At 48.5% G+C, this 15128-nt stretch overlaps 1 protein-coding gene across 1 annotated transcript in view; it reads right to left on the reverse strand.

The window, feature by feature from the left end:
• Nucleotides 1–14560, reverse strand: part of amot (angiomotin) — a 35076-nt gene extending 20516 nt beyond the window's left edge. Inside the window, 3 exon segments of the mRNA XM_035433055.1 lie at nt 13377–13427; nt 13804–13952; nt 14461–14560. Of these exon segments, the coding sequence (XP_035288946.1) occupies nt 13377–13427; nt 13804–13927 (175 nt within the window). The 5' untranslated portion in view covers nt 13928–13952; nt 14461–14560.
• Nucleotides 14561–15128: the final 568 nt, after the last annotated feature.

Raw genomic sequence — 15128 nt, forward strand, 5'->3', positions numbered from 1 at the left:
GGGAGCGGCCGCGGGCCACAAACAGTCTTTATCTCCGCAGAGCGTGAGCTGAACTGAAAAACTCGTTTACGGGACATTAAAACAACAAAAAGACGACGGAATGGATTTACACACTCCTCACTGTTTACACGTTCATGTTCTGTAATGTCGTGCGGTGTTGACAAGGAAAAGCTTTGCCTGGAGGTTATAGTACAAGCCAGAGCTAAAGTGTGACACTGTGCATTTGTGTGGGTGCGTCATGGGCATGCGGTGTTAGTGTGTTGTTTGTGTGTGTGAAAGGGTGTGTGTGTTTGTGTGAGAAAGTTTTGTGGAGTTTCACCAAACCCTGGACGGATAATGAAGACTATATGAAGAAAAAAAATCATTTCTGAATATTCAATCAGTCCCTATCTGACTAGCTTCACTTGATCCATTTAAATACAGATCTCATATGTAAGTTTCTCAGTGTCATGCCCTGCTGGCCTCGGCGCAGATGCAGCAGTCCAGATGTTTCTGGAAGATGCTGCTGAAGCCGTGTTTCTGCGCTCCTGCACACGGTGGCATCACACAGGCGGCGGTGTTAGCGGCCTTCCTGCTGGAAAGGAAGCCTCGGCAGCGCGACGAGGCAGACGAGCATGGGGCAGACGAGCATGGGGCAGAGGAGCTGTGGGGCAGACGAGCATGGGGCAGAGGAGCTGTGGGGCAGACGAGCATGGGGCAGAGGAGCTGTGGGGCAGAGGAGCATGGGGCAGACACGCTGTGGGGCAGACGAGCATGGGGCAGACACGCGGGACGGGACCGGAGGTCATGCCCTCTTGTGTAAATATTTGCTTTCGGTGCGCCTGCTCCTCAGCGGCGGCTGGCGGTTTGTTTATCCCGCTAAAACCTCAGGAATGCGCCGGATCGCAAGCACAGAGCCGGGAAAGACCCTGAACAACATCACCTGACAACCAGGTCAACGCATGACCCGAGTCTCAGACACGCTGCAGAGTACGCTGTGAGCTCAGAGATACTCCAGAGCACAGAGTGAGCTCAGAGATACTCCAGAGTACGCTGTGAGCTCAGAGATACTCCAGAGTACAGAGCGAGCTCAGAGATACTCCAGAGTACAGTGTGAGCTCAGAGATACTCCAGAGTACAGAGTGAGCTCAGAGATACTCCAGAGCACAGAGTGAGCTCAGAGATACTCCAGAGTACAGAGTGAGCTCAGAGATACTCCAGAGTACGCTGTGAGCTCAGAGATACTCCAGAGCACAGTGAGCTCAGAGATACTCCAGAGTACGCTGTGAGCTCAGAGATACTCCAGAGTACAGAGTGAGCTCAGAGATACTCCAGAGTACAGAGTGAGCTCAGAGATACTCCAGAGCACAGAGTGAGCTCAGAGATACTCCAGAGTACGCTGTGAGCTCAGAGATACTCCAGAGTACGCTGTGAGCTCAGAGATACTCCAGAGCATGGAGTGAGCTCAGAGATACTCCAGAGTACACAGTGAGCTCAGAGATACTCCAGAGCACGGAGTGGGCTCAGAGATACTCCAGAGCACGGAGTGAGCTCAGAGATACTCCAGAGCACGGAGTGAGCTCAGAGATACTCCAGAGCACGGAGTGAGCTCAGAGATACTCCAGAGCACGGAGTGAGCTCAGAGATACTCCAGAGCACGGAGTGAGCTCAGAGATACTCCAGAGCACGGAGTGAGCTCAGAGATACTCCAGAGCAGAGAGTGAGCTCAGAGATACTCCAGAGCACAGAGTGAGCTCAGAGATACTCCAGAGCAGAGAGTGAGCTTAGAGATACTCCAGAGTACAGTGTGAGCTCAGAGATACTCCAGAGCACAGAGTGAGCTCAGAGATACTCCAGAGTACAGAGTGAGCTCAGAGATACTCCAGAGCACAGAGTGAGCTCAGAGATACTCCAGAGTACGCTGTGAGCTCAGAGATACTCCAGAGTACGCTGTGAGCTCAGAGATACTCCAGAGTACGCTGTGAGCTCAGAGATACTCCAGAGCACAGAGTGGGCTCAGAGATACTCCAGAGCACAGAGTGAGCTCAGAGATACTCCAGAGTACAGAGTGAGCTCAGAGATACTCCAGAGCACAGAGTGAGCTCAGAGATACTCCAGAGTACGCTGTGAGCTCAGAGATACTCCAGAGTACGCTGTGAGCTCAGAGATACTCCAGAGCACAGTGAGCTCAGAGATACTCCAGAGTTCAGAGTGAGCTCAGAGATACTCCAGAGTACAGTGTGAGCTCAGAGATACTCCAGAGTACGCTGTGCGCTCAGAGATACTCCAGAGCACAGAGTGAGCTCAGAGATACTCCAGAGCACAGAGTGAGCTCAGAGATACTCCAGAGCACAGAGTGAGCTCAGAGATACTCCAGAGTACAGAGTGAGCTCAGAGATACTACAGAGTACAGAGTGAGCTCAGAGATACTCCAGAGTAGAGAGTGGACTCAGAGATACTCCAGAGCACAGAGTGAGCTCAGAGATACTCCAGAGTACAGTGTGAGCTCAGAGATACTACAGAGTACAGAGTGAGCTCAGAGATACTCCAGAGTACAGTGTGGGCTCAGAGATACTCCAGAGTACAGTGTGGGCTCAGAGAAACTCCAGAGTACAGTGTGGGCTCAGAGATACTCCAGAGTACAGTGTGGGCTCAGAGATACTCCAGAGTACAGTGTGGGCTCAGAGATACTCCAGAGTACAGTGTGGGCTCAGAGATACTCCAGAGTACAGAGTGGGGGGACTATGTATATAAATAGCTTTACTTCCTATGAAGATCACCCGATATGGATGTTGATCACCCAAATGCCCTCAAATTAAAGCTGGGAGTCTGCACTTTCACCTCATATCCGTTGTTTTGTTTTAAGTCAAATCTGCTGGAGTGAAGAGCCAAAACAACCAAAACTGAGTGACATGTCAGGGCACATTTTTCACTCGCTGTAAATACAGAAGGAACTTGTGGAGAGTGTGAAACGCCTTCAGTTTCTCTGCTCAGAGCTGCCTGGTTTTCACACTCTGGCCTGGGCTGCAGGGTTTCCAGCTCTGCACCTCCCTCTCCTGCTTACAGTAAAGAAACTCTACACCGCGCCGGGAGCGACCAGCACCGGGCCGAGAGCGGAGGAACAGGGGAGCGGGACACGGGGCGAGGGGAGCGGGACGCGGGGAGAGCGGGGTGACGGGTGAGGGGAGCAGGACGCGGGGAGAGGGGAGCAGGACGCGGGGCGAGGGGAGCAGGACGCGGGGCGAGGGGAGCGGGGTGAGGGGCGAGCGGGGCGAGGGGAGCGGGGTGAGGGGCGAGCGGGGCGAGGGGCGAGGGGAGCGGGGTGAGGGGCGAGGGGTTCAGGGTGCGGGGCCCGGATTCCGGGGACATGCGGGATTGGTCACCCCAACACGGGAACCTCCTGACACACAAACCCAGAGCCAGAGTGAGCTGACCTTAAATAACCCCCCCCCCCCCCCCACCATCCAGCCCATCTTTCACAGGCTCTGTTTACATAAGAAGGGAACATTCACAGAAGCCTTCCAGCTGTTTAATGAAGTCCAGAGAGCTCTTTCACATAAAGCTTTTACTTGAACTTAATGTAGGACATGATAACACTGATGATATTGTTTTCAAAGAGGAAAAGGCCAAGAGGGGAAAGCCTACAAAAGCACAGCAGAAAGAGAGAGAGAGAGAGTGAGGGGAGAGAGAGAGAGTGAGAGGGAGCGAGCAAGCAAGGGGAGAGAGAGAGCGAGCAAGGGGAGAGAGAGAGCGAGCAAGGGGAGAGAGAAAGGAGAGAGAGAGAGGGGGGGGGGGAGAGAGAGATTAGGCTCAGGGAAAACTGAGAAACACATGGCAGGAACCAAAGCAGGAAATGCAACATTCCAATCTGGAGCCTCGCTGCTCCCACTGCTGAGAGTAACCCTCCATTTCCCAGAGTGCTTTACACCCAGAGTAACCCTCCATTTCCCAGAGTCCTTTACACCCAAACCAGCATCAGAGCCCAGAGTAACTCTCCATCTCCCAGAGTCCATTAAACCCAGACCTGCAAAATTCTTACACAGTGGTACACAACCGGTAACAGAATCAAGCTAATTAACTCCAACACATCTGCGCTCTCTACATCCATTTCTCCTTCCTCCACCCTAACCCCCTACCCCTCTCCACCCTCCCCATACCCCTCTCCACTTCCCTCTATCCTCTGATTAATGACTCATTCAGAGGCATAGTATTACACCATCTATCTGAAGGACCAGAGTTTACAGAGAGAGGCCAGGGTCTTCTCCGGAGATGAAACCCTCTGAAGGTCTATGGACCCAGTGCCTGAATACTGAACGCTGTTGGGATAAGATGGCCAGCCGAGAGAGCTCTGTTTGTGCTCACACTTTGGCAGTAAACCTGAATCGTTCCGGACTGTCACACCGTCTTCCTGTAACCACTACATGTCACCATGATGTGGATAAAAAAACCTGTATGACCCTTAAAAAAGAACCTGATTTATGTAGGATTTAAAGAAATAAATCCAGTATGTTTACCATTTCACGGACAAGTCATCTTCATTTTAATCTTTAAAATACAGATAAATACAGGCCACATTTTCTCCACAATATAGCTGTGTCTGAAACTTCCCAGCCCTGGAAAGAGGAGGGAATTCTCAGGGGTTTTTTTTGTTTAAAAACAGAAATGAGAAAGGAAACGGCAAAGCTGCTCTGCATTGTGGGTACCTGTGTAAACACCGCACCGAGCCCTGACACAAAAGCCCGCCACCGCTCTTACGGTCTCTCTCTTACAGTCTCACTCTGACAGTCTCTCTTACAGTCTTTCTCTTACAGTCTCACTCTTACAGTCGCTCTTATGGTCTCTCTCTTACAGTCTTTCTCTTACAGTCTCCCTCTGACAGTCTCTCTTACAGTCTCCCTCTGACAGTCTCTCTTACAGTCTCCCTCTGACAGTCTCTTACAGTCTCCCTCGACAGTCTCTCTTAGTCTTTCTCTTACAGTCTCACTCTTACAGTCTCACTCTTACAGTCGCTCTCTTACAGTCTCCCTCTGACAGTCTCTCTTACAGTCTCTCTCTTATGGTCTCTGGCTCTTACAGTCTCCCTCTGACAGTCTTTCTCTTACAGTCTCACTCTTACAGTCGCTCTCTTATGATCTCTCACTCTTACAGTCTTTCTCTTACAGTCTCACTCTTACAGTCGCTCTCTTATGATCTCTCACTCTTACAGTCTCTCTCTTACAGTCTCTCTTACAGTCTTTCTCTTACAGTCGCTCTTATGGTCTCTCTCTTACAGTCTCTCTCTTACAGTCGCTCTTATGGTCTCTCTCTTACAGTCTCTCTTACGGTCTCTCGCCCTCAGTGTCTCACTCTTACAGTCTGTGTTACAGTCCCTCTCTTAAGGTCTCTCTCTTCCAGTCTCTCTCTCAATCACAACCTTTATAATGCGCATTCTACAGCTCCTTGATACAGGCCCAACCATTCGGAAAAGCATGCTCACCCCCACCCCCCCCCCCCATTCCGGCTTAATGGAAAGCATGTGCTGCTTGGATGAGATCGCTCTTCCTCTCCTCCGCTCAACTTTGGGTTGATTTATTTCTTTTCGAGGCAGAAAGAAAGCAATCCCCCCTTTTGTATTTATAAAAGCACCAAACACCTCTCTGGGCCTTATGGGTTCAGATTTATGATGCAATGAAATCAACACATCGATTCAACACCAGCTGGAGAACTGCTTTCAGCGGCCAACCTAAAGGACAACAAAGCCCCTTTTCTGAACACCCTCCACCACCATCCACACCCCGACTTGTTTGCAAACTTAATTCATAAAATTTGTTTAGAGAAATACAACTAATTTACTTCTTTTAATCTGTTGAATAACTGTTTGCTTCTAAAACAGACTGGAGTTTTCAGGAAAGAGAGAAACGGTGAGTGAACACAAAACAAGCCCCCGAGGCAGAAACGGCTTATTTTTCCACTCGTGTGAAAAACGCTGAACTGATTCAGGAAAACAAGACCGTTCCAGTGCCCACTACCTGCAGCGCCCCCTACCTGCAGCACCCCACTACCTGCAGCACCCCCTACCTGCAGCACCCCATACCTGCAGCACCTCCCTAACTGAAGTGCCCCCTACCTGCAGCGCCCCCTACCTGCAGCACCTGGTTACCCACAACGCGGCAGCCGGTGTGATGTGGCGTCTGTGGGAGGCCGTGTGGTGAAAAGGGCCCTTTGTGAGGGAGGAGATGGGCAGGGGGAAGGCTGGGGCAGCCCGGAGCCCTGATACCGAGACAGAGTAATGACACACTAATGACACAGTAATGACACACGCCCCTGGAGGCTCTGCTGGCAGTCTGGCCCAGCCGGTGAGATCCGGTCCTGCCTGCCTGCCCTGCAGCCCTGCCGCTGTCTGCCGAGCTCTGAGCTCACCCAGCGCGTCCAGCAACACGAGCCGGCCACCGGCGTTCAGTTTCCTCACCTCCCGAAAACAAACCCACCAAATGTGCATCGAGTCCTCAGGCAATTCCCTCTTCTCCCCCTGCACACGCTCCAGTGTGACAGTGCTCTATGGGGGGGGGGGGGGGGGGGGCAGTGGAACAGAAGACCTTTGTGCTTTAATCCTTTGAATCTTTTGGTTCTTTTGGAATGTGGAATGTTTTTCTTTTTCAAAATTCTAAGTCAGTGTTCTAGAACTCCACAGAACTCTACTGCTTTCAGTCACCAGCAGTGATTGTGACATCAGCATTAGAATGTTCCATTAAGAGCATTCTAATCGCACATTTGTGATCTGGGACCTTACAGGGTTAAAGGGCAGTAGGGGCTCCTCCTCATTACTGGTGTTGTGAGAGAGAGGCCGGGCCAACACAGGACCAGCTCCAAAGACTCATCTCGGTCTCAGGCCCGAGAATGAGAATCCATTATGGCTGCAAATTAAGGGTGAAATTTGTGTGTGTGGCCAACGGTCACTGAAAAACATATCTGAGTGCAAGCAAGGCTGAGTCAGCACAAGTGGGAGGTGGGCCCAGCACTACACAGGCGGTGGGGGGGGGGGCCAGGGGGAAGGGGGGGAGGGGGGAGAGCGGGGGGAAGAGCAGAACAGTCAGTGACATTCCTTCTCCCTGACTCAGTGGTGCCGGGCACTTTCCTGGCAGACGCTCACTACCTCCGCAGCTACACAAAGCCCTGCCTCCCCATTGGTCCTCCCTGCTACAGGCTTGCCTCTCCATTGGTCCTCCCTGCTACAGGCCTGCCTCCCCATTGGGCCTCCCTGGTACAGGCCTGCCTCCCCATTGGGCCTCCCTGCTACAGGCCTGCCTCCCCATTGGTCCTCCCTGCTACAGGCCTGCCTCCCCATTGGTTCTTCTTGCTATAGGCCTGTCTCCCCATTGGGCCTTCCTGCTACAGGCCTGCCTCCCCATTGGTCCTTCCTGCCAGAGGCCTGCCTCCCCATTGGTCCTCCCTACTACGGCCTGATGGTTTTTCTGTTCCGCTGTTAAAGTGGGCAATAACTGCTCGCTGTAATGGCCACAATTCTTGGGATACTGTCACTAGGCTCCTCTGTGACACTCAGCACTAAGGGACCCAACACTGAGGGACCCTGCAGTCACTGCTCAGAAGTGCCACAGATTTATACAGGTAATCCCAGACTGATTTTATACAGGCAATCCCAGACCAATTTTATACAGGTAATCCCAGACCGATTTTATACAGGTAATCCCAGACCGATTTTATACAGGTAATCCCAGACCGATTTTATACAGGTAATCCCAGACCGATTTTATACAGGTAATCCCAGACCGATTTTATACAGGTAATCCCAGAACGATTTTATACAGGTAATCCTAGACCAATTTTATACAGGTAATCCCAGACCGATCTTATACAGGTAATCCTCAAACACGATGGAGTCAGACAGGGAAAAACAATTGAGGTAAAATTGTCTAATCAGACATTTAGTACTATTAACACTAACACTATTAAGGCTGGATGTGTTTAAAAAATCCTAAACAACTGTGTTGACTGCATCAAAATTGGATTTACACATACAAACACATATATAAAAATATAAATATACACATATATACATACACATACGTGGATGTAATATATGCACATACATAGATATGATGCATGCACATGTACATATGTTGCAGGAATGTTTGGCTACAGAAGCCTGTTGCAGAGGCCCCAGTTTTGAGCAGGGCTGTGCACGGCTCTGTGTGTGCACGGCTCTCTGTGAGCAGGTCCGTGCACGGCTCTGTGTGTGCACGGCTCTCTGTGAGCAGGTCCGTGCACGGCTCTGCGTGTGCACGGCTCTCTGTGAGCAGGTCCGTGCACGGCTCTGTGTGTGCACGGCTCTCTGTGAGCAGGGCTGTGCACGGCTCTGTGTGCACGGCTCTCTGTGAGCAGGGCTGTGCACGGCTCTGTGTGTGCACGGCTCTCTGTGAGCAGGGCTGTGCACGGCTCTCTGTGAGCAGGGCTGTGCACGGCTCTGTGTGTGTGCACGGCTCTCTGTGAGCAGGGCTGTGCACGGCTCTGTGTGCACGGCTCTCTGTGAGCAGGGCTGTGCACGGCTCTGTGTGTGTGCACGGCTCTCTGTGAGCAGGGCTGTGCACGGCTCTGTGTGCACGGCTCTCTGTGAGCAGGGCTGTGCACGGCTCTGTGTGTGTGCACGGCTCTCTGTGAGCAGGGCTGTGCACGGCTCTGTGTGCACGGCTCTCTGTGAGCAGAGCCGGTCTCGCTCCCAACTCTGTGCAAACCCCAGGAAACGAAGGACAAAAGGGAGCCTCAGCCAATGAAAAAAAAGAAAAAACACAGGCCTCTGCTTTCATACTGAAATGAGCTTAACTTCTCCCATTCGCTCTTATTACCTCTAATGCCACACAAAGGTGGAGTAAGGGCCAAAGGAATTCCTCTGAAAGGTCAGCCCAGCCAGCCTGAAAGGCACAAAGACTGCGGGAACCGCGATTTACAAATGAATGAAACGCATTTCCTCCCGTAGAAGACCGACAGGGTTTGAGCTGGCTTCAGAGGAGTTTGCTTTATGTTGAGAGGGCTCAGCAGAGAAATATGGATCAATTAAAATGAGCCAATTAGACAGAAACATGGGAGCAGGCGACATTTCCATCTTCAGTGAATGGGCTCTTGTGCCATTACAAACGACACTGCTGTAAGACTGGTACTCTCCCATCTACAAGCCACCACCTTATGACTCCAACCACAGCACCCAATTCAGCCACACCCCCCCCGCCCCCCCGTTCAGCCACAGCACCCAATTCAGCCATACCCCCCCCCTTCAGCCACAGCACCCAATTCAGCCACACCCCCCCCGCCCCGCCACAGCACCCAATTCAGCCACACCCCCCCCCTTCAGCCACAGCACCCAATTCAGCCACACCCTCCCCCCCCCCTCTTCAGCCACAGCACCCAATTCAGCCACAGTGCCAAATTCAGCCACAGCGGTCCGTTTGCACACATTCCGTAGAGCAATATGGTGACATGTGCTCACATTGACTTGGCCTATTGATTCTCGGGGGCACCTGTTAATTATTAAACAGGATCCTTTGACCTGCACACAGATTTGAGCAGAGGTCAAAGTGGCACAAAGCCAGAAGTGTGTAAATCTGTCAGAAACACCGCAGAAGACGACAGACTGGACGCAGCTTGTATGCTTGTCACACAGTAACACACTGGCATGAGGACCAGCTCAACCTGCGTGCGCTCAGGAAAAACTCAGCAAGAGTGATTAGAATAGCGTACTTCTCCCCACACACGCATGCTACTGTAACTATTCACATTAAACATCTTTCTCAAGGGCAGGGGAGTCGTGCCCACCAACAGATATGAAGCAAAAACATTCTAATTATACCTGGACCTCCCAAAGCACCATGCCAACACCACTACCCACCCACTACTCACTCCTGATGTCAAAACATCACACACACGAAATTACAGGATCAAGTTGACAAACGACAGCATTCAGGTATCTAGGAAAAACAAGCTTGTTCATGCAGGTGGAAATAATAAGAAAACCCTTCATTGGATGTATTTTATTCTCAATAATGACCGTTGTGGTAACACCAATTCTACATGGCAAGGGCGCTAATGGGACTATATTGGTTACACGTAATGTGACAACATCCATTTCGTGGCATCAGCTTAACATCAGCTTTAGAAACACTCCTAGAGGAAAAAAGCTTCCCTTAACGTACCCTGCACATCGTGGTCTGCGTTGGCATCCATGTGTAGGCTAAAGCCTCGTGTTTTCCCACCAAAAGGCCGCAAAAAGTAGCGCTGTATCCATCAGCGTCAATGTGATTACCTGTCTTTCTGAGTGAGCGGTGAGGGTACCGCCAGAATACTGGCGCTGGCGTTAAATGTTGGGACCCTGCTGTTTTACTATACTGTACCGCTCACAAATTCCACCAGCCTTGGCTATATGGTCATTAAAGAATCTGAAATTAGCCACAACAAAAACACAACTGGTCAAATTCAAAATACGGTCCAAATACGTGGCCCGAATCAAACTTCGACAGGAACACTTTGACGTACATGCACATTTATTTTAACATGTATGCCTATATCGCCGATTAAAATTATGAGACAATACCGTTGGAAACGGGAGGGCTAATGACAGCTAGGCAAAATGGGATATTTTCTCCAACTTTACAGAATGACCAGCTAAATGCATTAACCACGTAAAGCCAACAGTTTATATGCCAGAGGGGACTCGCGCTTGAACACGTATCCTCACCGGCGGATGCTAGGAGGCACTTTCAAAACTTGTGGCCAGATTTAGTCTCTATTTCTGAGATATTATCTACGCCACTCGTAACCATTTAAAACTGAGATACCGTCTTCCCGAAATAAATATCCAGTAGGCTAGCTGTTTGTTAAAATGCATCATGAGTTCATAAAATCAGCTATCCAATATATTCAGTGCAACATATTCTCAACCGCGCATTTGTTTACCTTATAGAGAAACTTGATTGTTGAAAATTACAAGTTCTGCTCCGTTGCTGCCGCTTCGCGATCGTTCTTTCCTCGCGACTTAAACGCGTGCAGACATCTTCGTGTAAAATCGCCACCAACTACGATTCTAAAATGTTATTAAGGCTGAGCCAAGTCACTACAAGTTCAACTGGTCCGATTGTTCTTGCACTTTTCCCCATAAAGCGAATCCTGCATTTCCCATTTAGTTTCCTCTGAAGTTCAGTTTTTTCCCCCTCTACTGGGCTGTGCTATGAAGAGAATGCAAGGAAAGACAGCCCCCTTCTAAAAACCGCAACGTCCCGGCAGCAGCACATTCATCTCAGTTTAGAGGCAGAATACGCAAGAGCCCCCTACCCCCTCGTTTCCTATACGACAGAAATCCAAAAGTTTTGGGGTGGGAAATCCCTCCTCCTTAGTGTGCCATTGGAGGTCGGCCAGATTCGCTGGCGTTCCCGTTGGCTTTTGCAAACGCCACTCAGGCATTAAGTAAAAAATGACAAAAGCCTTTTGTACGTTTGGAGACCAGCCTAGGAGCGAGCCAGCCCCACTGCGCTCTCCACCGCGCGCGCAACTGCACTCCCCTCCGCGCGCGCCACTGCTAACTCCATTCAGCCGTCCAGCATCATTCCCACCCCCCGGTAATCACAGTCTCTCTTAAAGTCCCACACTTCGACAGCTTCCTCAAGTGGGCAATCGCACACAAGTAATTAATAAACAAGGTCAACTTTACATTTTTGTAAGTGCTGCTAAAACGTTACTGCACCAGAACTTCGATTAATTAGCACTAATTATTATCAAATGTTGCAGTTCAGTTGGTGGGAATCAATGGAATCGTAAATAAAATGGGGCATTTCGGAAATATGGGGCAGGAAGGGGATGGATTTCAGGCGAAAAGCCCCAGATTTGACATGAAAGGAGAGATGATAACTGCACCCAGATAACAAACAGCCTCCGAGTAACCTTCAAACTTTGTTACGCACGGTTCGGCAAGATAAAATGCTAAATCAGCCCTGTGTTGACACTAACGAGATGCTACAACTAAGTGCTTAATTACGCCCGCTGTGCGACATAAAAATACTTCTAAATAATGGTGGCGATCAAAGTCCGAGCAGGCGATTGGACTGAGAGGAAGCAGGCTGGAAACGCTCCGCAATGAACGCCAGTTGGTAATCTCCCCAAAAAATGTGACTGATTGCATTTCAGCGGCGCAGAAGTCTACTTTAAGACAGAATCTTGAATTCCGCTCAGGCCTGGAACGGCGCCTATATAATGTAGCCTAACTGAACGCAGGCGCAATCAGACACGAGACACATCCCGCTTACGATTATAGACATTGCCGATACACCCGAGGGGTGAACAGAGATGGCTGCAAGCAAAATGAGTAACAACGGCAACGACGAGGCTGCGGTCGATATAATGTGAGGGAAAACCAATCTACCTGTGGAGCATAATCCTGCTAATTCCACCAGGAACTTGGTTGGGACAGAGATACGGGAATGCAGACATTGAACACAGTTCTCCGAAAAATATCCATCTTCCCCCAGTGGAGAATGAGTGATGCAAGGCCTAAGTATTCAACATCGGCTGCAAAATGCATACATCGCACAAAAATCCTTTTCAAATCCTTTAAGCCATCAGGAGTGCCCTGCGAGGCCCTGAGATGTATGAGGACAGGTAGACAGTAACAAAAAAAGGGGAGGCGGTCCTCTGTGGATAAACAATTTTAAAGAATAATTTACCAAACAAAATGAACTGGGTGCCAATCCAAAAAAATCAGTATAAGAAGGTGGAGGCATTCCAAGGAAAACATGCTTTACTCTTCTTTTAAATTTTCTCTTTGAGCTTAATTCCGTATAAACAGAGCAGTGTAGTGAAACACCCCGTGCTTTGGCCAAAGCCTTTTTCACCCCTGAAAAAGGAGACTTTCTGTGGAGTGCCTCCACCTTCTTATCTTGGACAGGTATAGAGCTGGAACACTCGCAGTGATCAGCAGAATCATATTAGAATGTGTCCCTTCCACTCAGATGCCTCACAGTATAGGCCAGCATGCCCAACTTCAACATGTGCTGAAGTGTTTCACTGGTACCATTATGGAAAGATGCACAGCAGTCATCCCAACACAAGGCCCTACCCCCGTGTACAATTATCTGCCAGTCTGCCAATGTGCCCATACCTGCATGGATTCAAAGGTAGTAATAACTTCTACCATGTCTGCTCACGTCATATGTATATATAAATATATATACACACACACACCACACATGTATTTGTGTTTGTGTGTGGTCATTTTTTTTTAATCAAATTGTGAGTTTTAATATAGTGAATGCTGAATCTTGATTCTAAGAGTCATTTATCAGTGCAGGAAATAAAGGTTGTTTAAAATACTTTTAATCACAACAAAACTCTCAAGTGAAATCGTGAAACATTTTCCTCACCTAAAATTGAGTCGCTGACATCCAACAGATCCAAGCCAGACACTGAATTTTCTGAAAATGAAAGACAATGGTATGCATTATTTACAGACATAACATTGGTCCACACATATTATCACTAACCTTTCTGCACATTCCATATCCTCAACCCCAAGCATTTAACTGTTAAAATTTTATTCTGATCCACGAGCAATAACCAGTGTCAAAAAAAGAACCATAATATCGTCTGTTGAGAAATTAATTTATCTTAGCTTTATAATCAACATCTAACGCCCTCGTGTGGTGGGGCTGACGAAGTACACGTAGAGAGCTTGCACTGAAGGCCAGCGTTCTGGTCGACCAGGCCTATGACATTTATTTTTATTTGGAGTAAGACTTGTGCCGTATTTACAAAGGGATTACTCCAGTGTCCGACACAGAGTAAACATACCGAGAAAGTTCCGGGCATGCTCCGGAAATCCGATGTGATCTATCCATCCGGACACAATCTCCGGACTCCAATCTTCGATGGCGGTCATGATTCTTGTCATCCCATCAACATCTGGTCGCCACATCCATTTAATGATTCCAGCGTGGAAACTGAAATTTATTCGGCTATGCTCGTAACACAGTTGCTGGTGATATGTAGCTATCAAACCTGTCGTTTCAAAATGATGCTAATTTAGCCAAGAGAACAGCCTAGTTTATTGTTACAGTTCTTGCAGTCTTTTGATGATTGTGATAACTGTAGCGTCTCAGCTGAGTAGGTTACTCAAAATGGTTCTCCTAAAAACTTGAAAGGATTTAGACTTTTATATTTTCATTTTAAAAAGAAAAACATTCCACGAAATGTGCACCATCCAATAAAATTAACCAACGTCAAAACATTCAATGTTTAACAGTGAACACTTACGAAAACGATTCTTTAATGAAGTTTTTGCAAACCGTTTCATTGTAATGGTAACTGATACGCGCGCACAGCGGACACAATAGAAGCTGGCTACATTAGCCTAGTGGACAAACTTCTTTTGTACTGAACGTTGAACATATTGCCGATTATTAAGTATAAACATCTTAAACGGGTAATGTAATTTGACGTATAACTCACCGTCCTTGTATTGATGTACATTATATCAATGTTTTTTTCATTGCTCTTTTTGAAAGAAAGGTGATTCCCGAGACCCAACTCACCTCACAGGTGAGGGCGGAGTCAGAGCACACCGCTACAATCAGATGCATTGTGGGTATTATAGTCTCTCCCCCCGAAAAAAATCCAGTTAAAGCTGCTTACATTACTAAAAGTACTTCAGCGTAAGAGGAAGGAATTTAACCAACAGCAGCTCAATAGCTACCTTCGCAAACACCACGTTTAAAGGGCAACGAGCATTCTGATTGTAACGAAAACAGCTGTTGAAGATATAGCCTACAACTCGTGAAGATACCCTTATATGATTACCCCCTGCGGAAACAAATCGCGTATACCAGATGACCAGGCATTCTTATGACACCCCCATTCGTCTTGGCCTTTAAATAATTTGTCCAGACTGCTTGGAGAATATGAATACCACATTATTCAATCATATTTTTTGCTGTGTCAAGACAGACCTGGAGTAGCGCTGCGGAGAACGCATAAAGCGTTTTAAAAGCTGTTGGTCCAGTTCTAAAAACAGATGCCTTCTTCCTTGAATCGAAGTTCACCATTTCATCCAGTTAATCTGAAATTACCGTTATACTGTTATCACAGATGGACAAACGGCAAATGGTGAGCGCATTCAC

The sequence above is a fragment of the Anguilla anguilla genome, chromosome 9 (assembly GCF_013347855.1).
Source record: "Anguilla anguilla isolate fAngAng1 chromosome 9, fAngAng1.pri, whole genome shotgun sequence".
In the NCBI taxonomy this organism is placed as follows: Eukaryota; Metazoa; Chordata; class Actinopteri; order Anguilliformes; family Anguillidae; genus Anguilla; species Anguilla anguilla.